Raw genomic sequence first — 23,742 nt, 5'->3', positions numbered from 1 at the left:
TGAACATCATATATCAGGCCAACTTCTCACACCTCGCACTACGGTACCCTGTCAACAGATCTCTCATCCGGAGCCTCAACCACCATCTCCAATGTTTGCAACTAGTACGGAGCATGACACTGATTCAGAGCAGGAAGAGGACACGTTTGGAGCAGCACGTAGTCCCTGTGAATTGATAATTAAATGTCAAGACACAGATTCTGATGATGGCAATGGCCCAGAATTTCAACAAGAAGAACAGTTCACTCAAGCTCCTTTGGCCTTGATATCTAATCTCCAACATATGCTGGATGATTATAATCGCCGTTTTCCTACAACACCGCAGACTACACCTGCGCTATCTCCCGCTCCTGTGGCACTGCCTCCACCGGCATTGCCGTCTATCGTACCACCTGCACCTTCTCAGGTTCATCGGTCTATAAGCATTCATACCACTATATATCCGCGGGATGCGGATGAGGAGGAGGCGGATGCGGAACGTGAGGAAGGTGAAGTCCCTGACAACACGGATGATGAGGCAGGCGACCAGGATATGGCCGAATGGGATGATTATCGGGCGCAGACGCCCTCTCCACAACCTGGTACCTCGAGTGATTCTCCACCAGTAGATATCGCCAGCTTCCATCTTTTAATGGATAAAGCGGCTCAACGTTTCAAACTCCCTCGTTCCCAACGCGAGGAGGATTGTTTTCTATACGATTTCAAGGACAAACCTTTCAAGCTGGTGCACACAATCCCTATAATTGAATTTGTATGGAAAGAGGGTATTAAACTGATGAATGCTCCGAACTCCTTACCTGCTCAAATTCCGCGCCTTGAGAAGAAGTACAGGTTCTCCAGCTTGCCTGATTTCTCATCCCAAACCGGATTCTGTCGTGACTCAGGCAGCACAACGTAGAGCACGTAATCCGGCGTCCCAAATCACAGCCCCTCCGGATAGAGAGGGGCGACGCTTGGATGCAATTGGCCGCAAGCTCTCGACCATGGCCTCCACATCTGTTCGAGCAGCAATGCTTTGGCCATTTTGGGTCGTTATGACCAGCAGATGTGGTCAGACATTGCAGATTACATGGCACTCATCCCAGATGCTTCCAAGGCTGACGCACAGCAGATTCTCCGCGATGGACAAAGAGCAGCGGAAGAAATAATCGATTGTGCAGTGGGTATTGCAAACACAGATTTCCGCCTCCTGGCAAGTGCGGCTGCACTCCGACGTCAAGGTTGGCTAAAGTCCACCTCCTTCCGGCAGGAAGTCCAAGCCAGAATACTGGATATGCCATACGATGGAGAATCGTTATTCGGATCCCATATTGATGATGCCCTTGAATCCATCAAAACGGACACCGATACGGCGAAGTCCTTAGGCACGCTACAATTTCGTAAGCAGTCCTTTCGAGGTGCGCGCGGACGCGGCACTTCTTCCAACTTTCGAGGTGGTCAGCAATACCGTTCATACAATCAGAGCGGCCAACGTTACACGCCCAATCAGCAGTCTCGCCAACAGCCCGCCAAAACATTCAGAGGAAAGTCGTCCTATCGTGGCGCGAATCAGAAACGCCAATGACTTTTGCCGCTCTCAACGTGTTGGAGGACGAATCTCTCTGTTTTATTCCCAGTGGTCCTCGATCACCTCGGACCGCTGGGTTTTGGACATTGTCAAACGGGGACATACCCTGGAGTGCACAGAGATTCCTCCCTGCACCCCACCTCGTGGCCCACCTCCTCCACATCTCGAGGAGCTTCACCATCAGGTCCGTCTTCTTGTGTTAAAAGGGGCAGTCGAAGTGGTCCCAAAACATCTAAGAGGGAAGGGTTTTTACTCTCGTTTTTTCCTCATACTCAAGAAGAACGGAGATTGGCAACCCATTCTGGATCTGAGGACTCTCAACCAGTTTCTAAAGTCTCAATCATTCCATATGCTGACGCTACTGGAGGTCCTGCGTCTTCTGTCCAGCGAAGATTTTATGACCACCATAGATCTTCAAGACGCTTACTTTCACGTCCCCATCCTCGCACAACATCGCCAGTACCTACGTTTCACAGTGGGAACCATGCATTTTCAGTTCAAAGTTCTACCCTTCGGACTGTGTTCAGCTCCTCGTGTGTTCACGAAGGTACTGGCCCCGGTGGTGGCTCACCTGCGTCTACAAGGAGTTAAGATCTTTCCTTATTTAAACGATTGCCTTCTCAAGTCTCAATGCCACCTTCAACTGAGTCGGGACACGCACCTTTGCCAGCAGGTGTTTCAGTCTCTGGGGTTGACCATCAATGTCAAGAAGTCACAGTTTGCAACCCTGCAGACCAGGTCCTTCCTGGGAGCGATCCTAGACACGCGGCTCTCAAAAGCATTTGTCTCTCACGAGCGGCGTCTAAAGATACTTCGTCTGGTCGCACTCATTCGGCGAAAACAGTTCATTTCTGTTCGGGCGTTAAAGTCATTCTTGGGAATGGCTTCGTCATGTATCGCACTGATCCCAAATTGCAGGTTGCGCACCCGTCCTATTCAGGAAGAACTGGACTTACAGTGACGTCAGGTCTCCGGGTCCTTCAACGACCTAGTTGCCGTCACAGCCCGCATGAAGATGAGCTTGTGTTGGTGGGCGCAGCCCGCGAATCTGAAAATAGGTGTGTCCTTCCTTGATCACGTTCCGGACCTGACGACGGACGCCACCCTGGCGGGGTGGGGCGCTCATCTCCAGGGCCTCTCCATCAAGGGCAAGTGGTCGCCGACGCAGCGCACGTGGCATATCAGCAGGCTAGAATTGATGGCGATCTTTCTAGCTCTCAAGTCCTTCCTCCCAGTTGTTCACGGGGAATCAGTGCTAATCCAAACGGACAACACCACCAGTATGCACTACGTGAACAAACAGGGTGGAACCAGGTCTCCTCTTCTCTCCCGCTTGGCACAGTCAATCTGGGATTGGGCTCTTCGCCATCGCATCACCTTGACGGCTGTCCACCTTCCGGGGGTGTCAATCCTTCTGGCAGACTCTTTAAGCAGATCCACGTCCTCAACACACGAATGGGAACTGCACCAACCGACTCTGGATCATGTGTTCCGCCAATGGGGTCACCCAGATCTGGATCTCTTTGCGACACCGGAGAATCGGAAATGCCCGTCTTATGCAATTTGGCATCCCCACCCAGGGTCCTGCGGGAATGCCCTTTTGATCAACTGGTGCGATCTATTCGCTTACGCTTTTCCCCCGCTCCCATTAATACAGCGAGTACTGTGGAAGATGCGGAGGCAGCCTTGCCACATTCTGTTGATCGCACCTCGTTGGCCCAGACAGGCATGGTTTACGGAACTGCTTCTGATGTCCCAGTGCGAGCCCATTCCTCTACGTCCTCGTCCAGACCTCCTAACTATGGACAAGGGCCTAGTGTGTCATCCAGATCCCTCAACGCTTCAATTGTGGGCATGGAACCTGAGTACCTTGAGTTCGTGGACTTGAAAATATCCCAGGAGTGCAGAGACATTCTAGCTCAAGCCAGAGCTCCGTCTACCATTAAGACTTACAAACTTAAATGGAAGCGGGTCTGTAATTGGTGCGTTTCAGCCAATATACATCCCATCCATTCCACTCCTGAACAGCTCCTTCCATTCTTTTTGAGCCTCGCTCAGTCAGGACTCTCTCATGCTACACTGAGAGTTTTCTTAGCTGCAATATCTCGTTTCCGACATGATGGCTCTTCATCCCTCTGTTCCTCACGAGTTATACGTCAATTTTTCAAAGGGCTTTTCCGCAAGTTTCCACCTGTGTGTCGCCCTCCGCCAGCTTGGCAGCTCAATGTGGTATTAGCCCAACTTATGAAGTCACCATTTGAGCCTATCCATAAGGCCGATATAAAATTCATCACCTGGAAGGTTGCACTTCTTCTGGCTTTGACCTCATCTCGTCGCGTGAGCGACCTTCACGCTTTTACTGTCAAGCCTCCTTATCTACAGTTCACACCTAACGGAGTGGCACTGCGTACCAACCCTTCTTTCTTACCTAAAGTGCCTACGGATTTTCATTTGAATGAGCCTGTGTTCCTAAAGACTTTCTTTCCGGACCCTAAATCTCCGGCGGAGCATCGCCTACATTCGTTAGACATCAAGCGATGTCTTAAATGTTATATTGCAAGAACTGCTTTTTTCCGCAAGTCCGACCAATTATTCATTGCATACGGACGACTGCGCAGAGGACATCCAGTTTCCAAGCCGACAATTGCCAGGTGGCTTTCCTCAGCCATTGCCTTCTGCCACCAACAAGCGGGCAGACCATTGCAGTCTTCAGTGAGGGCTCATTCTACGAGGGCGATGTCTTCATCCACTGCCTTGTTTGCTGGTGTGCCACTTCATCAGATTTGCCGTGCAGTGACATGGTCCAGCAGGCACACCTTCACCAAACATTACTGTTTGGATGCCATCAATGAAGCGGATACCGCAGTGGGGCAGGCAGTGCTTCGCCATCTTTTTCAGTAAGGTGAGCCTCTGTTCCCTCCTCCTTATTATTTCCTGTGATTGCTCTGATGTTATATGACTGTATTATTTTTGTTATAGTACTGTCTTGATATATGCTTCTTATGCTTAGCAATCTCAGTTCTAGGAGGTTACTGCTTTCTATTCTATTCAAGCATGTGAATCTAAGACACCCTAATACTGGAGAAGAACAATTGTTACTTACCTGTAAACAGGTGGTTCTCCAGTATTGGTGTCTTTCATAGATTCACATGCGACCCACCTTCCTCCCCTCAGAGGCTCTCTTCTCCTCATGCGCTCTTAGTTACTTTGTGCTACGAAAATCTGAGGGCTTGAGCTTCTGAGGAGAAGGTTCTAGAGGGTGCTGGCGCCTGATTGGCTGCAGTTTGGACTAACATAGTGACACTAATGTGTTACAAATGGTTTTTTCTCTTTGCCTTGCATTCCTATGTAGGAATGGTCTTTAGAGGATTTCAGTGTATTTCCTTTCTTTTCTGGTATTACTTTGATGTATATATATATACCGGGATTCCTGTGCCAACCCCCGTAAAGGTAACCAGGCGGAGAGGTTGCAGCGGTCAAGAAGGGGGACTCGAGGGGGCTCTGAACTGCACTTTGGCCTCACCTCCCAATGAACTCTGAAGGCTGCGTCCATCACGAATACCGGCTCCATAGTGATTTCCCCACAGCACTTTCACGTCCACACGAGGCATCACACTAGCCTTGTGGGAGTTGTAGTTCCACCACACGGGACTACACCTGAGAACTGATCCACACCCAGTGGGAGGAGCCAGGTGATTGTCTACAGCAGCGTGATGGGACGACGCCTCGCAGCACCAGGAGCAGTTGGAGAGGGGCGCTGAGGAAGGCAGTAATAGCCGAAATGCATCCGCCTGAGCCCATGGTGTAATAAAGTGCTCCTGAAAAGTCTCTCTTCTGGGATACGTCTCTTTTCTTGCGAAAGGGGAATGTGGCATATATATATATATATATATATATATATATATATATATATATATATATATATATATATATATATATATATATATATATATATATATATATATATATTTAGCATTTATTGCTCTTTTATTTAACCTGGGACTCCCACTTCGACGACGGGGAATATTCAAGCATGTGAATCTATGAAAGACACCAATACTGGAGAACCACCTGTTTACAGGTAAGTAACAATTGTTTATTTTTTGGATGATGTCATTTGAGATGTCACTGACAGAAATTGGATTTCTGGTTGGCTAGGACATGTGCCTAAGTCAGGCAGAAACCACCACTCCAGTCACGGCAAGGGAGTTGCATGCTGAGGATAACCCCTGCTCACCCCCTTGGTAGCTTGTCCCAGAGGCAATGTATAAAGCGTTTGCGCAACACACACACACAGCAGCAACACACTAGGCACACCACAAAAGAAACTCCACACATTTTATATAAAAATAGCCTTTGTATTATCCATAAAACACATCAGAGCATAATCCCATATGTACACTGTGCCACCTGGCACTAGGTATCACTTTACAGGGGATTATATACATTACAGGGCCAATCGGGCCACTGTCATCCCCATTAGAACATACACATAGTGAAAATAGAAGCAACCAGTATCTACTGGCAAGAGACACTTAGCATAAACGCATTAGGCAAGAATCATGAGGCATAAACGTCATAGCGTCCCTCCTAAATCAATTGTGCACCACAGTAACACTAATAAGGTGCAAACATCACCTCAGGGCCTTACGCCCAACCAAAACATGGAGGCGCTCTCCAGGCTATCTGGTCTTCTCCTCGGGGCCCGTCTTGGACTTCCCCACAATGCCTTCTGCCCTAGTTTAAACTGCCCTTCCTGTGCATATCTGTGCCCAAGGTAGCGTGTAGTGCCTCCTGTTCCTCTCACGGATCAGCCGCCAACGGTATCACGGTCCGCAGGAACGGCCGTTCAAACTGAGGCCTGATGAAAAGAATGAAAGAGGACTTCTAGAGTTTCTGAATTGCCTGACTATTGGAATACCAAGAGAGCGCGGGAGGGAACAGGACACCTCAAATTAAATTGATAGCTTTGTTGGCTGGATTCATATGTATTGAACTCACAGAGGGAACATGTGAGAATATAACAGCTCGTCGTACCAAAACAGGACAAAGTTCCGTGACAAATGGGCGCATGTATGTCGCCCACAGGACAGACAAAGGAAGAAAAGAGATGGAGGGTAGAACAGAGGAGAAAAAGAGTGAAAAGAGGTAGATACTATTCCCCGGTTTCAAGGATACACCCCCGAAGGGGAAGGTCCAGTCTTGCCTCTCTTTCGCCCTCACACACCCCGAAGGATGTCATGTTTCATCATCGGGCTTTCTTGTGCTCCTCGTCAGACCGGCGCTGCAATGTCTGACGGGCCCCCGAAGGGTCTCTTTAGTGTATGTCCCCCCCTCTCTTCTTCTTACTTTGACCTAGGATATAACAGCTGACACAGAGTTCCGAATATACACCTGGTGTTTAAAGACAAAACTTTCCACAATATTGAGCGTCTCCCTGAAGAAGTCCCATGTGAATAGGGACGAAACGAAAAGGCTGTTTTCATCTTGGATATGTCCTTGTTTTATCGTAACATTTGAGCACTTTATGGTAAAAAACAAAAATGATGGAAAAACAATCAGAATGTGAAAAAATCTTGCTATTATATGGTTGATAGAAGTTTTTGCTGTCATATGTTCTATTACAAACCGTGTACAAGCTTTGTGAGTTTTGATGTGATCTTCTCAGATTTTCTCAATTGTTGTGCTCCTTATATTGTTTATTTGTATGTACCTTGGTGTACTAATGCGTAATTGCACCTGAAGAGGTACACTTATCGATTATATAATGGACCATGGTTTTGCCTGATCTAGGCATACCTATATTTTCAAGTGCATCTTTTTTCATGATATTTGGATTCTCTTGGAGGATTTGAAGTAATATTGCATCCAACTCTCCCTTTGTGAGTTTTGATTGATGGTATCTCTCCTCCCCACCAGGCGTGTTGTGGTATATATATCTGATAGAATCTACTAGCTGCAGATTCCTTAACGTAGAATTATCCCCAGACGTGAGACTGGACCCGGAAAACTTTCTTGCCCAGCATCTCTGCGCGCCGGGGAAGGGGCGGCACCAGGCGACTCTGCCCGACATCCTCCGTGGGTGTGACGTCAGCAAGGTGACAAAAGCCCCACCCCAGTGCGCTGACATCAGTTTTCTTCTTTTCCACGTGCAACGGGGAACTGGATAGTGTTCCTGGCCTGTTTCAGGCCCCCTTTTTTATCTCTTGAACGTTTTTCTGGGAACAGTGTGTGAATTCCTTCGGGTTTTAAAGCGTGCTTGTCTTGCGCACCCCAGATGTCGGCGACGGATCCTCATTCCATCTGCATGTGGTGTTTGGGGGAGCACCACGACTCCACGGACTGTGAGGCGTGTCAGCAAATGAAGCCGAAGTCCCAGCGGGAGCGCCTGATGAAACTCCTTTCGGCTCGTATGTCCAGTTCGACTTCGTCGCCATGTCTGTACCCTGCGGACGCCTCCGACATCGTCCCTCTCCCAAGCGGCAAGAGCGTCGCTCACCTGTTGGTAAGTGTCGCAGTTTGTCCCTGTGGACCGATCCCCGGTCTGTTGATGGGGTGGGCTCTCCGCGGGTGGTGCACGTCGTCACCTTATCCGCCGTTCCCCGGTGTGGGGGCGACTGGAGCCCAGATGGAAGCCTATGCGGCACCGTGCAGGCCTCGTTGGTTCCTCCTTCTCCTCCTGGGACGTCTGTAGATCCCTTGCTGCTTGTGGGGCCCTCCGCAGCGTCGCCGGCGGCTCCGGTGCCGACTGGTTCGGCTCCAGATTCTGAAGATGTGGTGTCGTTAGGGTGCGGCCCTTCAGGGTTCCCTCCTTCGGACTAGGGCGCATCTGCTTCGCAGCAAATCCCGCGGGGGTCCCTATGGTGTCGCGGGAGGTTGCCCGGGCTCAGGAGTGTCCCCGAGTCCCCCTCGGTCTTCTGGACATGCGACGGCCTTGTCCGAGGCCAAGGCGACGCCGCTCAGTCGCGGGAGGCTGCTGGCCCGGGCGGTGCTGCAGGGGCTAACTAGGGGTTGGGGCGTCTCCCCGAGCCCCCCCTCGTCCCTCTATGCAGGCGCCTGCCTCCTCGGAGGTTGGGTCGTCGCCTTTTCGGCACTGTTCCTTTTGCCGCCCCAGTTCCGGCCCGCCTTTGGTCTCCTGCGCAAAGCGGTGTGGCTGAGGTCATTCCGGCGTCTCCTTCGGCACCGGTCGACGTTGACCTGACTCCGGTTGTGGACTCTACGGTGCCGGGTCGTTGATTAGTCTTCGGACGCCTCCTACTCTTCGCCAGAGGTTTAGCGGTTGATGGTGTCATCCTCTCCGGAGACGGGTCGCGGAGTTGTGGCTTTTTCCCCGGCGTCATCTAAGGACAGATTTTTGCCGTCGCCACGGCCACAGTCTTCGCCTGAGGTGCCTCAGGTTCCTCATTCCTCGGTCCCCCTTCCCCCTTTCCGGACTTGGCCTTTCCTTCCTCCATTTGTCCTGGGGGACGGCCGCCTTAGTTTGCAGCCGTCGCCCACAGAGGAGCTGCTTTCCCCACCGCGGGGCCCTACGGAGGCAGGTGTTGCCTTCACTCGAGCTGTCTCCACGGCTGCGGAGATCTTGCACATGGAAGATCCAGCGGCCCATTTTCCCACAGATCATCTTCTGGAGGTCCTCCATCAGGGCTCTGGTGGTCAGGAGCTGCTTCTGCCCTTCAAGGCTTCACTCCACACTTCCCTTCTGGGGGCTTGGGGACAACCCGCCATGGGGGACCTGTGTTGATCTCTGGCACCATGTGTTGGATGGCCGGAAGCTGGCGACGTTTATTCTTTGACCGCTCTGGATGTTTCGGAGATGCTTGGTCGTGCCATGGCCTCTTCAGTGTCCCTTCGTCGCGATGCATGGCTCCGGTATAGTGTGTTCCCCGAGAACGTTTGGGAACGGTTGGTGGACCTTCCTTTTGATGGCACCCTTTTGTTCCACGCCCCTGCGGACTCTGCCATTCAAAGGTTTCTGGCAGGGCTCCGCCCTCCCCCTCCTCTGCCGCCTCCTCCTCCTTCTCCCCCTCAGTGATCTGTAGGTCGGTCTGGGTTTTTGGAGGTGTCTTCCTGTTCTGTTTGCTGTGCCTGGTCCTGTTGTTAAGCCCTTGGTGCTGTTGACTGCTGGTGGGCCCCTTTTTTGATTGTGGTTTTGGCTGCTTGGCCCTGAGATTAGGCCTTCTGTGTCTTCTTGTTGGCTGGTTAGCAAGCCGTCTGCGGTTCCTCCCCAGTTCTTTCTGTTCTCCTCTGCTGCGGAATTTTTTTCCTAAGAGGGTTCCCATGTTTTGGGACGTACCTTGCCCTTTGTGGGGCACTGGTAGCTATTATATAGCTCCTTTATGAGCTGGGGAGGTGTGGTCGCCCTTTGGGCCTCTGCTCTCCATGGCATCTCGGTATGTCGCTGATGCAATCCTCCTGCTGATGATTTTGGGGTCTTTGCATTGTAGCTTTCACTTCCTTCGCGGGCCGTGTGTGCCGACCCCTCCCTTGGGGCGTGTCTTGGCCCCTCTGGCTTTCCCGACCTCTTCTCTCGGCTGATGTCTAGCTTGGCCTGGGTGCACCGGCCCATGGTGTTGTCCGCTGCTAGCTGTGCGGGCCGGTGCAGACCGGTTATTCCTGAACACCATTGTCCCTCTTCTTTAGTTTGCCTTTTAGGCGGCGCAGCCGCTCTTGTTTACAACTTGGGCTGGGGTGCTTTCAACTTTCTTAAAGTGGGCTCTGCCTCCGGTTCTACCTTTCCTCCTTAAGGGTTGAGGTGGTCCTTGAGTTCCTTGTGGTTCTTCGGGCGCTGTCTGTCCCTGCGGGGTGTTGGGCAGTTCTCCCTTAGTGGGGCTTTTGATCTCTTCTTCTTCCGCCTGCCTTATTGCTGAGGCACTGTTCTGCCTGTGATAGCCTTGGCTGACCTCTTCAATGGGGGTGTTTCCTGGTGGGAGGGCTTTCCTTCTTCCTACCTCTTCTCCTTGGAGTCTCTGGGTAGCTCTTCTTCCTTGGTGCTCCTCTGCGTTGCCCGTGCCTCTGGGGCTTCAGGTGGAGATCCTTGCTGCCTTGACTGGGCTTGGGGTACTCTGGCCTCCTTTCCTCCTGCTGGGTAAGGTCGGGACGCCCCTTTCTCGTCTTCCCTTATCCTCTCTGGGGCCGGTGGTCTTCTATATGAGAGCGTTCTCCCTTGCCTGGGTGGACAGGGCTCTTCTCCCTGTCCGTTTGACTCAACCCATGTCGGGCCCTGTGATGAGTCCAGGCTCGTGAGGTCCTCGCGCAGACCCTCCTCACCCTTGGGTATGGCTAGGGTATCTATTCTACGTTAAGGAATCTGCGGCTAGTAGTCTCTATCAGATGTACAAGTTACTTACCTTCGGTAACAATGTATCTGGTAGAGACGATTCTAGCCACAGATGCCTTCACGACTCACCCTTCCTCCCTGTTCTGCGAGGACCCTCTGCTAGGTTTTCTGCAGTTGCCTCCCTTAGGTCGCCTTGTTGTCTGTAGGTGTCCTCTTCGTTTTTCTCCTGGGCTTCTTCGTTTGGGGTTCCTTCCTTGTCCTTGGCCTCCTGTTCGTTTCTGATAACGCTGTAGGCTGTGGATGGCTTACCTACCATTGGCTTCTCCTCCTTTCAGGGGGTATGGTCCTTCTTGGCAGTCTGGTCTGGGGGTGGATTGCTGCGGCTCCTCTGTTCCGGGCTTGTGGCCCTTCCTTTTGTGGTCGTAGTGATAGACTTCCCTTTTTTCTCTCTTCTGTCACTAAGTTTCTACTTGCTTGATCCTCCAGGTTGGCCCTCGACTTGGCTTGTACGGTGGTTCCACTGGGTGGTGCTGCACTTTCCTGCTATGGCTTTGCTGCTCTGGCCTTCTGTTGCTTTACTGCCACCTGGTGTTTTCCCCTTGGATTGCACAAAGTGTTCCTCAGGTTGGTGTTCTGCTCCATTTCTGCTCTGGCCTGCTGTTGTCACCTTCTGGTGCCTTGGTGCCTTGGTGCCACCTGGTGGTGTTTTCTCACCTTTTGTTTCTTTCTACTTTCTTACTACGTTTTTTCGCACACTGTTCCCATGCTCTCATCAGTTTTGTTGTGATGGCTCCGCATTGTGGGGCGGAAAAGTTCACCGAAGCAAACTGATGTCAGCGCAGAGTGGTGGGGCTTTTGTCACCTCGCTGACGTCACGCCCGCGGAGGACGTCCGGCATCCACATGGTGCCGCCCCTTATCCAGCGCGCAGAGATGCTGGGCAAGAAAGTTTTCCGGGTCCAGTCTCACGCCTGGGGATAATTACACGTTAAGGAATCTGCGGCTAGAATCGTCTCTACCAGATACTTCGTTACCGAAGGTAAGTAACTTGTACATCTTCACCACCAGGCATACTCACACTTTTCGTATTCCTCTGTTTCTCAGAAATGCTGTACTACTGACAGTCCTCTCTCTTCTCAGTATTAGGCATTCTGCTATATTGATAGTAAAATGGTCGCTAGAAGTCGTTGCATGCTGAGAATGGCACTCTATTGACAGAATTATTTTCTCTCCCCAGCCTCTAACACCCTGGCGGACCTCCGCTCTGCTGTCGTGTCTTTGGCCCTCACTGCCGGGCAGTGTGTCCTCTTCTCCATATTTGCTTCCATCCCCATGCTGCCGGTCCAGTATGCAACCTTCATCATTCAAGTGGTGAACCGCTCCTTCTTGTATGGTGGCAACGCAGCCTTCATCGCCATAGCGTGAGTATTGACACCCGACAAGTGGTACTGGGTACTGGGTGCTGGATTGGCCGGCTACTGACGTCACCGCAGCCGCTGGCCAGTAGGGTCATGGATTATCAGGAAGAATATGGAGAACTGAAGAGAGAGAAGGTGATAAGAGAATGAGACTTTTTGTAAGGCTGTGAGATTAGCTGTCACCTCCAAACAGTCCTGAAATCAAAATAACATTCATATTGATCATATAACAAGGGCACAACAGGGTAGTCTTACATTTTAAGATGCTGTGTAGTTTGTAACAAGAAGGGAAGTTAGGAGTCTTTCTTGAAAGTGAGGCAGTGATCAGAAGACACACAACAATCAATACACTTATGAAATTGACCTGATAAAATATGTGTACAATTAAAATTGAAGAAATATATCAACTGCAAGTCCCAGATACAAGTTCAGCCTAGTTATTGATTAAATTTCAGGTAGCAGTAAAATACATTTCAATGCCTCCGAACCTAAGGGCATCATTTATAGGTAGAGACTATCAAAAGTGTAAAAATGGGGCGTTTGTGTAGATTCTCCTAGTCAGATGTGAAGAAGAGTCCTGATTTTATTAGGCAGTGGAAGCAAATATTATACATTCTCTACTCACAATAGAAAAACGAAAACTCCAGTAATCGTGTAGTCCCCACAAGGCGGAGAGGTGTGGTCAGCGGCCAGGGCAGCTGACTTCGGAGCACAGGGATCACTGTTTGATCTCAGCTCAGCACCATGTGACTCTGGGCAATAGCTCACTTAATTTCCACGACTGCCCCCAGCGCCTTGAGACCCGTAAGGGTGAGTAGTTCGCCCTTTACAAATATTGATTTACATATAGATAGGAAGAACTAAGCATTTTAGTTTGTTACTGAATATTTTCTCAGAGGGTTCTGCTCTGAGGTGTGACAGCAACAAATTCCAGGCTTTGGAGGCCAGAAAGGAAAAATATTGTGTCCCTATTCTGGCCCTACAGACCCGGGCGCCCATTAACTTGACTTTAGAAGACCTTTGGTCCCGATATGGAGAATATGGTTGAATCAAAGAGAAACAGATATTTGGCCCCTTTCTGGGAGAGAATTCAATGACAAAAGCACATGGCTTTAAAATGGATTCTTTTTTCCAAAGAAAGCCAGTGAAGATAGACGAGGGCCCCTGATGCCAATGATCTTCTGGGGAGTTTGGGTACAAGGCGCGCTGCTGCATTTTGGACTCTTTGAAGCTTTTTCAGATTACCCTTGATGGCTCCCAAGTACAGGACATTACGTCTAGCTATAGTGGTACTAGACTAGAGTATAAACAATGGTTTTATATGATACCAAAGGGAGTAAGAGTAGGGTCTTGAGAGTACCAAAGCATTTCCCCGCTACACTGTCGATCTGATTTTCAAAGGTAAGTTTGTAATCTAACCATACCCCCAGATTCTTAACTTGGAGTTTGGGTTCAGGGATCTGGCCAAGGGTATCCGGCCACTAGGCTGATGTCCAGATGGATAGGGCCTTGCCCACAATCAAGATTTCTGTTTTGTTGGCATTTAACTTCATTCACCTGTTAGCCATCCATGTGACTACCTCTGTCAGGCAGGATTTTAAAGGGTTGAGTTACTTTTTTTACTGATGGCTGCCATTTCTCTGTTTTCTTCTGTCTCTTTCCCCACTGCTTTGTGCTCCGTATTCTGTAGCCTTTTTTCTCTTTTTGGTAACTGCTGGTCCTTTATCTATCGCTTTTATCTCCTTCACTGATTCTTCTCATCTCACTTTTCCCACCCATTTTTTAGCTGCCTCTCTGTGGTTCCCAAGTCCTACTTCCTGCAAGCCCCGCCCTCCACCATCCAGCGTCCCTCCTCCCCCAGGACCTACTTAATGGAGGCCGAAGCTCAGCTGCGCCAAAGGGGTGCCAATGGCAAGCCCGTCTGCACCCGACCGCGCCCACAGCCAGGAACCCTGGCTCTCCTGCTCATAAACCGCCACTGAGCTCCGGAGCCTTGACACCAGGCTCTGCAGAAACAACTACTGCTGCAGTTCTCTTCAATCAGTAGTTTCTGCTGCGGCACTGCTTACTCTACTGCAACACCAAAGGACCTTTGCATACATCAACCACCACCACTCCAACTCTACTGCCTTCTACTCAATACCCGTTCACTCTCAAAGCATACCACCGAGATCTGGGACACCATCACCTCCCTCACCCTGAGGTCATCTTCCTCACTGAGACCTGGCTCAACCCCGCTCCCGCATCCGATATCGCTTCAGCAACCCCCAATGGATACAAGATAACACACCAGAACCACATCAACGGACACGGTGGGGAAATTGCCATCATCCACAAAGAAAGCATCCGATTCACCTCCTTCATAGAAGGCACCACCCTGATCATGAAACACCCCAACTTTCAGCTCCAAACAGCAAACCACTGTAAGAGGCAACTCGCCTACAGACCTCCTGGATCATGCCCTAGTTTCTTTGAAACCATCCCTGAATTCATGTCCGCTCTCACCATTGACTCCAAAAACTGCATCTTCCGCAGAGAGCTCGACTTTCCCCTTGAAGACCACCACAGTGTCAACACCACCAACCTCCATGAACAACATCGGGCTAACCCAACTAGTCACCAACCCCACACGCTACGCAGGTAACATGCTCAACCCCATCTTCGTGGCCAACTGCAGAGTCCGCTACAGCCATGTTACCGAGCTCACCTGGACAGACCACACCATCGTCCACTTCGCCATCACAGGATCCCTCGGCACCACCACCAAGCTCCTCAACACTTTGCACCCCTGCTGGAACAAAGTATCAGAGAGCAAGTGGATCGACTCCCTCAACAAATTCCATTCCCACACCTTGACCTACCTTGGACAGCCTGTCAAAAATTTCTCCGCCTGATTTCGCCGACATAGTCTGCTGTGCCAAATCCAACCGAACCACCAAGCAGATCAGCTGGTACTCTACAAAACTGAGGGCCGTGAAATGCAACAGCAAGCGACTAGAAAGGAAATGGCACTATCGCAAAAATCCTGCAGACTGAACCGTCTACAAGACATCCCTCCACGGATACCTCCTGCTCTTGAGGTATTGCCTTCGCTGACCGCATTGAAGCCAGTGCTAGCAACAGCAAAGAACTCTTCAACATTGTCAGACAGTTCTCCTATCCACAGTCTCTGACAACATGATCACTTCTCTTTCTCAGGAACTCTGCGATACCCTTGTGGACTTCCTCCATGACAAGATCTCGTCCATCTTCAAAAACTTTTAACGCCAAACCATTGCCACTGACACACTTAGCTATCTCCCATCAGCTGAAGTAAACACCAACTACATGCTCACCACTTGGTACCAGCTCACCACACAAAACACCACTGCCGTCATGAAATCATTCACTCCAGTACCCCCTCAGACTCCTATCCCCACCACATATTCAATCTCAGGAGCAAGAAAATGATTCTCATTTCATTCAACTCAGATGTGTAGAGTGCAGCTAATCATCCGTGGGGGGTATCCAGGCACTGGGTTCTTGCTGGGATCATTTGAAGAGCCATGTATTGACTCCTTTTCTGAATTCATAGAGAGAGGATGAAGTTCGGAGTTTGTGGAGTGGTGTGGCTCACTGGTTAGAGGCGGCAGACCCGGAAGCAGAGGACGGCCCGGGACCAGGGTTCTATTCCCGACGCGGCAGGGTCGAGGACCAGGGTCAGCAGACTTGATAATTCTCGCCTCGGTGCCTACTCTAACCAGGGATCACATTCGGCAACTCTGGGCATTAGCTTGCCTCATCTCCACAACGGCCCCCCACATACGCCGGGGATGCCTGGTTTCACCTTGGAGATACCCAGTAGGGACCATCTCACAGGGAAAGCCAGGACGGGTTCCCCAGCGGTCTACAGCGCAGAGATACTCCTTCGGGAGTCGATTCTAGCGCTTTAGAAACCCACAATCAATCAATCAATCTGGGGAGGTAGGTCCATGATTTGGCAGTGAGGTAGGAGAAGGAGCGTCCTGCACTGTTGCTGTGACGGAGGTAGGGCGTGTGAGTGAGGGAGGTGGAGTACAGGTATCTGGAGGGTTGGTGGAAGTTCAGGCGGTGGTTGATGTATACTGGTCCTTGGTCATAGAGGGCCTTGTAGGCATGTGTCAACATCTTGAATTGCCATCTTTTCTGGATGGGGAGCCAATGGATGTTCCTTAGGTGGGGGGTGATGCTGTTCCATTGTGGGAGGTCGAGGATATGTCTGCCAGCTGCGGTATGTATCTTCTGTTGTCTCATCAGGAGTTTGGTGTTGAGTCCTGCGTGTTGTGTGTTGCGATAGGCCAACCGGCTGGTGACAAGGGCTTGAGTGGCAGCTATCCTGGTGTTGACGGGAAGCCATCTGAAGGTCTTTTCAAGTATGCGGAGGCTGTGGAAACAGGCTGAGGAGACTGCGTGATCTGGCAATTCATGGTGAGGTTGCTGTCCAGGATGATGCCAAGGTTGCGGGTGTGGTCTGTTGGTGTTAATGTCATGAAAAAGGCCATGAACCATCAACTCACTGAACACCTGGAGAACAACAATCGACTGGACCCCCCAGCATCCAGAGCCCACTTAAGCCACGGCACCGAAACTGCCCTACTCACTGCCACCGACAACATCAGAACCCTCCTGGGCTGGGGAGAAACAGCGGTCCTGATCCTCTTGGGCCTCCCAGCAGCGTTCAGCACCGTATCCCACCACACCCTCATCAAGAGGGTTCATCACATTGCAATCCAAGGACACTCCGCAAAGAGAATTTGCCTGACACTATTAACTTTGTAACCGAAGAACATCAACTGTTGCCCTCCCCAAGGCTTGTTCCTCAGCCCTATACTGTTCAACACCTACATGACCCCCTGGCCAACATTGTCAGAATCCATGGACTAACCATCATGTTCGAGGCATATGAGCTGCAGATACTACACTTTGCAGATACTACACTTTGCATTAGATCGCCACCTTGTGTTGGGCTCGGATGATTGCATGTTGTCGTCTTGGAAGAAGTCTTTTGTAGTCATGAGATAGGTGACTCCTCCCTTGGACGATGGGCATCATCTCCATCCTTAGATAGTTTTTTTCCGCCACTGGGTTCGGATGCTCTGTCTCGAGATCTACTTTTCAAGTACTTCAAAGCGCAAAAACTTATCAAAACTTCACCTAACTACCTTCGATATCAACTAACATCGTTTCGACTCCATCAGCTCGATTCTGGTCGTCGACGCGGGCCGTTGGGCCTATCCACGCCGTGAGGCCTACACCTCAAGGAAAGGACGCCATTCAAAAAATGCCCAGTGTGTAGAGCAAAGTTTCCACGCAGGGACCACCACGAGGTCTGTAACCTGTGCTTATCGCCAGAACACGACGAATCCAGCTGTACAGCCTGCGCGTCCTTTCGATCCAAGAAAACCATCCGAGATCGGAGGGCCAGTCGACACGACATGCAGAGATCCACTCTGGAGCTGGTGGATATCTTCGACGTTCCCGAAGAAGATTCCGATGATCTCGAAATCGTCGTATCAGAGGCAGAGTCCATAACATCGGGTCAGCGCGTGTGTACTATTGCCCCTGCACCACACACAGCACGCAAAATGAAGGCAAAGGTCAACACTCTGCCTCCGGGGCCCACTCAGCCGCACGTGCCTATCCCACCAGCTCCATCGGCACCGAAAGAAGTCTCGGCTCCGAAACAGTCGACTTCCAAAGACAAAGGTACGATGCCAGCGTCCGACGCCTCGAAGCCGACGAGACCAGCTTCCACTCCAAAGCCATCGTCTTTGGATCCGAAACAGACAAGGCCTGATTCCGATGCGCCCAAGCCCTCGAAACAGCCTACGACACCGAAAACACCACCTTTGGTGCCAAAAAACGATGCCAAAGGACATTGTAACACCTCCTAAGGCTAAAGACAAGCAGCAACCTCATTCGGATAAAAAAAAATCGGCACCGACAAAGGTCCCACAAGGAGAAGAATTTTTACAACCGGATCCTCTGCAAAAGAAGATCTACATTGACTCAAAAACAGGTGCTCAATCCACCACTTAATTTCATAAACAGAAGGAATCCACACCTAGGTGTTTCTAGAGTAGGCCCCACAGTGGTGGAGAGCACTCAGTGTTCTTTTGATACCCCTCACACACCAAAAGGACCCTTGGTGTAATGCTTCATCATTGGGGTCTTCGCACCCCTCTACGGGGTACGGCGTGCTACTAACCGACGGACTACGTGGGAGCACTTAATAAGATGACTATGCGTGGTGTGCGAAGGGATTATGTTATTCAGTGAGTGGTGGGTTTGGGGGGAAAATAGTGAAAAAAATTGATAAGAGCCTGGTGCGTGAAGTCTAATACATTTTAATATGCTTCCGTGCTGGCACTGTTAAAAGGTTTGTGTCAAGGTGTATGTGTATATTAAAGTACAACACCTTATTGGTGCGTCAACATGTTTCGATGCAAAGCATCCTCTTCAGGACGGGGGTGCACAATCCCCACCTTACTCGAAACTTGATGTCGAAAGACATCATTCATATTTACACATAATCAGTTTAATTCGGCTTTCCGAGGCTATTGTGTGCCTACTTATTAAATTTTGTAGATATCATCAATGTATACCTGTAGATAAAGAGGAAAAAAGAACACACAAACAAATGGTATTATATTCATTAATTGAATATCCAAATGCAGGTTCAGTGACCTGAAAAAAATAGCGGGGGCATCATTAGCTAGATAAAATTTGTCATACTAGTTCAGTGAAGTGCCCTGAAATGGAAAAATAGACAGACATAGGACAGACACACACATAACATAAAGCACACGCTCTATTGAAATATCTATAGGGTTAGAGGATTTGTAGCCAGAGTTGTATGTCTTAGCACACAGGAAGGAAAATAGAGCATACTTGCTGCCAAACAAATTGTTTGCACCATGAGCCTGTTAAACGGGAGGGGTTTTTTGTGCTAGATAGCAAACTGAATGGCAAAAGACAAAAAAACAAATTGTATAAGTCAAGATCTTCATGGTCTTTCAATGACTTACTTGGTAAATGTGTTGCAAAGAAAAGAAACCTCGCTCGTGTGGATCGGCTGTGCCATACTCACAAAATGCTGGAGAAACTCTGTCCGTGTCAGCCCTTGCCCGCGGCTCCGTCGATACTGGGAACCGTACCGCGGTAGTGTTTATATACGGCCCCCAAAGCCCCGTTAAGTGCCGCTTCCGCCGGACATAGACTTTGTATGGTCATACCGGTTTCTGTGTCTTCACCTGTTTTCTCTTGGGGTTCTGCAGAAGTGCCGCGAATGCCAAATATAACAGGTTAGTTTTCCTTTTGCGCTCATGCGCAGTACCGCTCTCTCACTTTGTATCGGTTGACAGCTGCCGTACGCTATCTTCATAGTGGTGCGGAGGCGCGCATGCGTCTAAAGCAGAAGGGACTTCTTCGCCCGTACCAGGCGAGTAACTCTGCTTGTGACACTGCTTGAGGGAACAGCATAGTATCGCCTGTTCAAACATGCGGAGTAAGCACGGATGGTTTCAGAATGTCCCATATATACAGTGTTGGCCAAAGCTAAAAATAAAAATAAACAACTACAGTGATGGCCACTGAGAACCAAAACCAGTTTTTTTTTTCAGTGTGACAGTTTTCCCCAGAGGATGTTATCATTAAGCCCGTTGGTTTGGGTACCCAATCGAAAAACCCAACGTTGCTCCTTTTCAAAAAGGTCCTTCTCCGGACTCAGTTGTTCGATGATTGTCCATTGTATATCATTGACACAGTGTGATTCGGTCAAAAAATGGGATGCCATTTTCCTCGTGGATTTTTTGCACCTGACATTGCTTTTGTGTTAGTTTATCCTGATTTTGGCAGGCCTGGTTGTCATTCCTATGTATTCGAGTCCGCAAGGACACGTGATCATGTAGATCACGTGTTTGCTGTTGCAGTTGGCAAACTTTCTTTGTTCCCAAGTACTTCCATTCCTGAAGGTTAGGTGTCTACTTTTTTTGGTCGAGTGGCAGCAGTTGCAATTTCCACATCCCCCACTGCAGTGACGGTTGCTGTGGTTCCACCTCACGTGGACGTGTATGGACCAGGATATCCTTTAGATTCCGGCTCCGTCTATGGGTAAATAGGGATTTTTCAAATTTCAGGTTCCCACATACTAGGGTTCGCCAGTGTTTATTAACAATTTTTGTGATTTCATTCGAATGAGTGGTATATGTTGTGACGCAAATGGGTCTTTTGTTTGGTTCCTTTTGTTCGTTCAATTCTCTTCCTTCAAGCAAGGCTTCTCTATGGTTGTTGCGGGCCCTTTTCATGGCTTTGTCAATAATAGGTTTGGGGTATCGTCGGTTCAGAAGTTTATTCCTGAGGTCTGCTGCCTGTGTCTTAAAACCACCCACGTTGGACAGTTCCGTCTAAGGCGGAGGAACTGTCTGTATGGGAGGTTATCCTGTAGGTGTCGCGGATGGAAACTGTTGTACCTCAATAGGCAGTTTCTGGCGGTAGGTTTGAAATGAGTTGCTCTCAGAAGACCTGCCTCAGGATAGATGAGCCTTTCCCATTCCCTTTAGATGATCCAGACTGGGAGTACCCAAACCCACAGGATGCACCAGATATTCCTGACCCACAGTCACACCCATCAAAACCTTCTCCCCAGAGGATAACATTAGTTTTGGACACCTGTTGAATAGAGCTGCCATGTACCATGGGGTCACTATGCATTCTGATGAGGCAGAGGAAAATTTTCTGTTAGACACATTTGAACAATCGCAAAGGTCTGTTCAAATTCTTCCTATGATTAAAGGGGTCATCAAACACGCTCCAGAGATATTTAAAGACCCGGTACGTACTAGGATCCTAAACCCCCTAGAATTGAGAAAAAATATAGGCCTGCACCTGCGGATCCAGCCTACATCAAAGGACAACTACCATTAGATTCACTAGTTGCATCAAATGCTAGAAAAAGGGCAAATTCACAAACGTCAGGTGCGGGACCCCCACCTGACAAAGAATCTAAAGTAATAGATGCCTCAAGCAAAAGAATAGCTACGCAAGCTACCAACATATGGCGTATAGCCAACACACAAGCCCTCCTTTCAAGATATGATAGGGCTCACTATGATCTGTTAGAGAAACGACTAGAACTTTTACCTGACCAATAAAAGGCGCAGGCAAACGACCTTATACAAGAAGGCAAGCTAATTTCCAATGCATCAATCAAGTGTGCACTTGATGTGGCAGACACTGCGTCAGAAGCTGTAAACACTAGTGTCCTACTTAGAAGACATGCGTGGCTACGCATTTCAGGATTTAAACAGGAAGTGCAAATTACCATTTTAAATCAACCATTTAATCAAAAACAATTGTTCGGACCAGAGGTAGACACAGCACTTGAAAAAATGAAGAAGGACACAGGTACTGCCAAATCTATGGGAGCTTTACAGTCCACACAAACTAGAGGTTCCTTTCGTCGCTCCTTCTACAGAGGGGGCTCCAAACATACTGGCGCAGACAATACAGCATCCTTCAAATCAAACACACAAACATTCTCTAACAAAGGATATTTTAGAGGAGGATATAGAGGAAACAACAACAAAGGAAGAGGTCGGGGTAACAACAATAATTGAACCTCCTCAAACACAAAACAGTGACTTTCCTCTGCTCCCCAACAGCATTCGACTCCTGTGGGGGGCAGATTAACACAGTTCCTACCTGTCTGGAATTCCATCACAACAGACAAGTGGGTAAGACAAATTATCCAGTATGGCTACTGCCTGTAACTTACAGCAACCCCTCCACACATACCTCCCAGGCAGAATCCAATGTCTGCAGGACACCTTACTCTGCTCAAACAAGAAGTACTGTCACTTCTTCAAAAGGACGCAATAGAAATAGTTCCTTTACAACACCAAGGAACAGGGGTTTACTCGCTGTATTTTCTAATACTCAAGAAGGACGGGACCCTAAGGCCAATTCTCGACCTCAGGCCCCTCAATTACTACATACAATCAGATAATTTCCATATGATCACTTTACAACAAGTGCTCCCACTGCTGCAACAAGGCGATTTCCTTACAACACTAGATCTAAAGGACGCCCATTTTCACATTCCTATACATCCTGCCCACAGGAAGTACCTAAGGTTTGTACTGGAAGGACAACATTATCAATTCAAAGTCCTTCCATTCGGAGTTACAACAGCACCAAGAATATTCACAAAGTGCCTAGCAGTAGTAGCATCACATCTCAGGAGACAGCAAATACATGTCTTCCCTTATCTAGACGATTGGCACATAAAAGCCAAGTCATTCAATCAATGTGTCCAACACACACATCAAACAATTCAAACATTGCACGACTGAGGGTTCACAATCAACTATACCAAGTTGCACCTGCAGCCCTCTCATATACATCAGTATCTAGGGGCTACAATAAACACGTCTACGGCTCTAGCCTATCCCAGTCCAGCCAGGATACAGAGCATTCAAGCCTTAGTCACAGTCTTTCAACACCAACAATCTCTGCAAGCCAGAGTGTTCACTAAGTGCCTAGCAGTAGTAGCAGCACATCTCAGGAGATAACAAATACATGTCTTCCCTTATCTAGACGATTGGCTCATAAAAGTCAATTCATTCAATCAGTGTGTTCAACACACACATCAGATAATTCAAACATTGCACAACTTGGGGTTCACAATCAACGACACCAAGTCGCACCTGCAGCCCTCTTATATACATCAGTATCTAGGGGCTACAATAAACACGTCTACAGCTTTAGTTTATCCCAGTCCAGCAAGGATACAGAGCATTCAAGCCTTAGACACAGTCTTCCAACAACAACAATCTCTGCAAGCCAGAGTGTTCATGAGACTAATAGTGGGAGAGGTGTGGCGCCGCGGCCAGGGCGACTGACGCTGGAATCTGGGGATCACGGTTCGATCCCTGGCACCGGCGGCAGGTCAGCCCAGCACCATGTGACTCTGGGCAATAGCTTGCTTAATCTTCCCGACGGCTCCCAGCGCCTAGAGACCCTTACGGGTGATTGTGCGCTTTACAAATGTGGATTATTATTATTATTATAGGCGTGATGGCATCTTGCATTTTCATAGTACCATATGCAAGAATGCAGATGCGTCCATTACAGGAATGTCTAGCACAACAGTGGAATCAGGCTCAAGGGCAACTAACAGACCTGGTGTTGGTAGACAGCCGCACACATCGCTCTCTGCAGTGGTGGAACACCAAAAATTGACAAAAGGGCGGCCGTTCCTCAAACCTGTTCCACAAATAGTACTCGCAGCAGACACATCTCTCACAGGATGGGGAGCCCGTCTCTTACATCATACAACTCAAGGGCAATGGACCACTCAACAAAGACTGTTCCATATCAACCACCTAGAGCTGCTAGCAATATTCTTAGCACTCAAAACTTTACAAGTACAAGCCAAAGCTGTCTTAATCCGAACGGACAACA

The 23,742-nt window shown here is 49.2% G+C and overlaps 1 protein-coding gene across 8 annotated transcripts in view; it reads left to right on the top strand.

Moving 5' to 3' along the window:
• The window catches only part of LOC144816669 (equilibrative nucleobase transporter 1-like), a 475,323-nt gene that overhangs the window by 422,489 nt on the left and 29,092 nt on the right, over positions 1–23,742 (top strand). For all 8 annotated transcript variants that reach the window (XR_013606932.1, XM_078674312.1, XM_078674302.1 and 5 more), the window contains one exon: positions 12,081–12,264. Coding sequence is in view for 7 of the 8 variants with exons in the window: in XM_078674312.1 (XP_078530438.1) it covers positions 12,081–12,264 (184 nt within the window). In the remaining variant the exon portion in view is untranslated. The remainder of the gene's footprint in view (positions 1–12,080; positions 12,265–23,742) is intronic.

The sequence above is a fragment of the Lissotriton helveticus genome, chromosome 1_1 (assembly GCF_964261635.1).
Source record: "Lissotriton helveticus chromosome 1_1, aLisHel1.1, whole genome shotgun sequence".
Taxonomy (NCBI): domain Eukaryota; kingdom Metazoa; phylum Chordata; class Amphibia; order Caudata; family Salamandridae; genus Lissotriton; species Lissotriton helveticus.
Note: the sequence above shows the minus strand (reverse complement) of the source record. Positions and strands in the feature narration are given on the sequence as shown.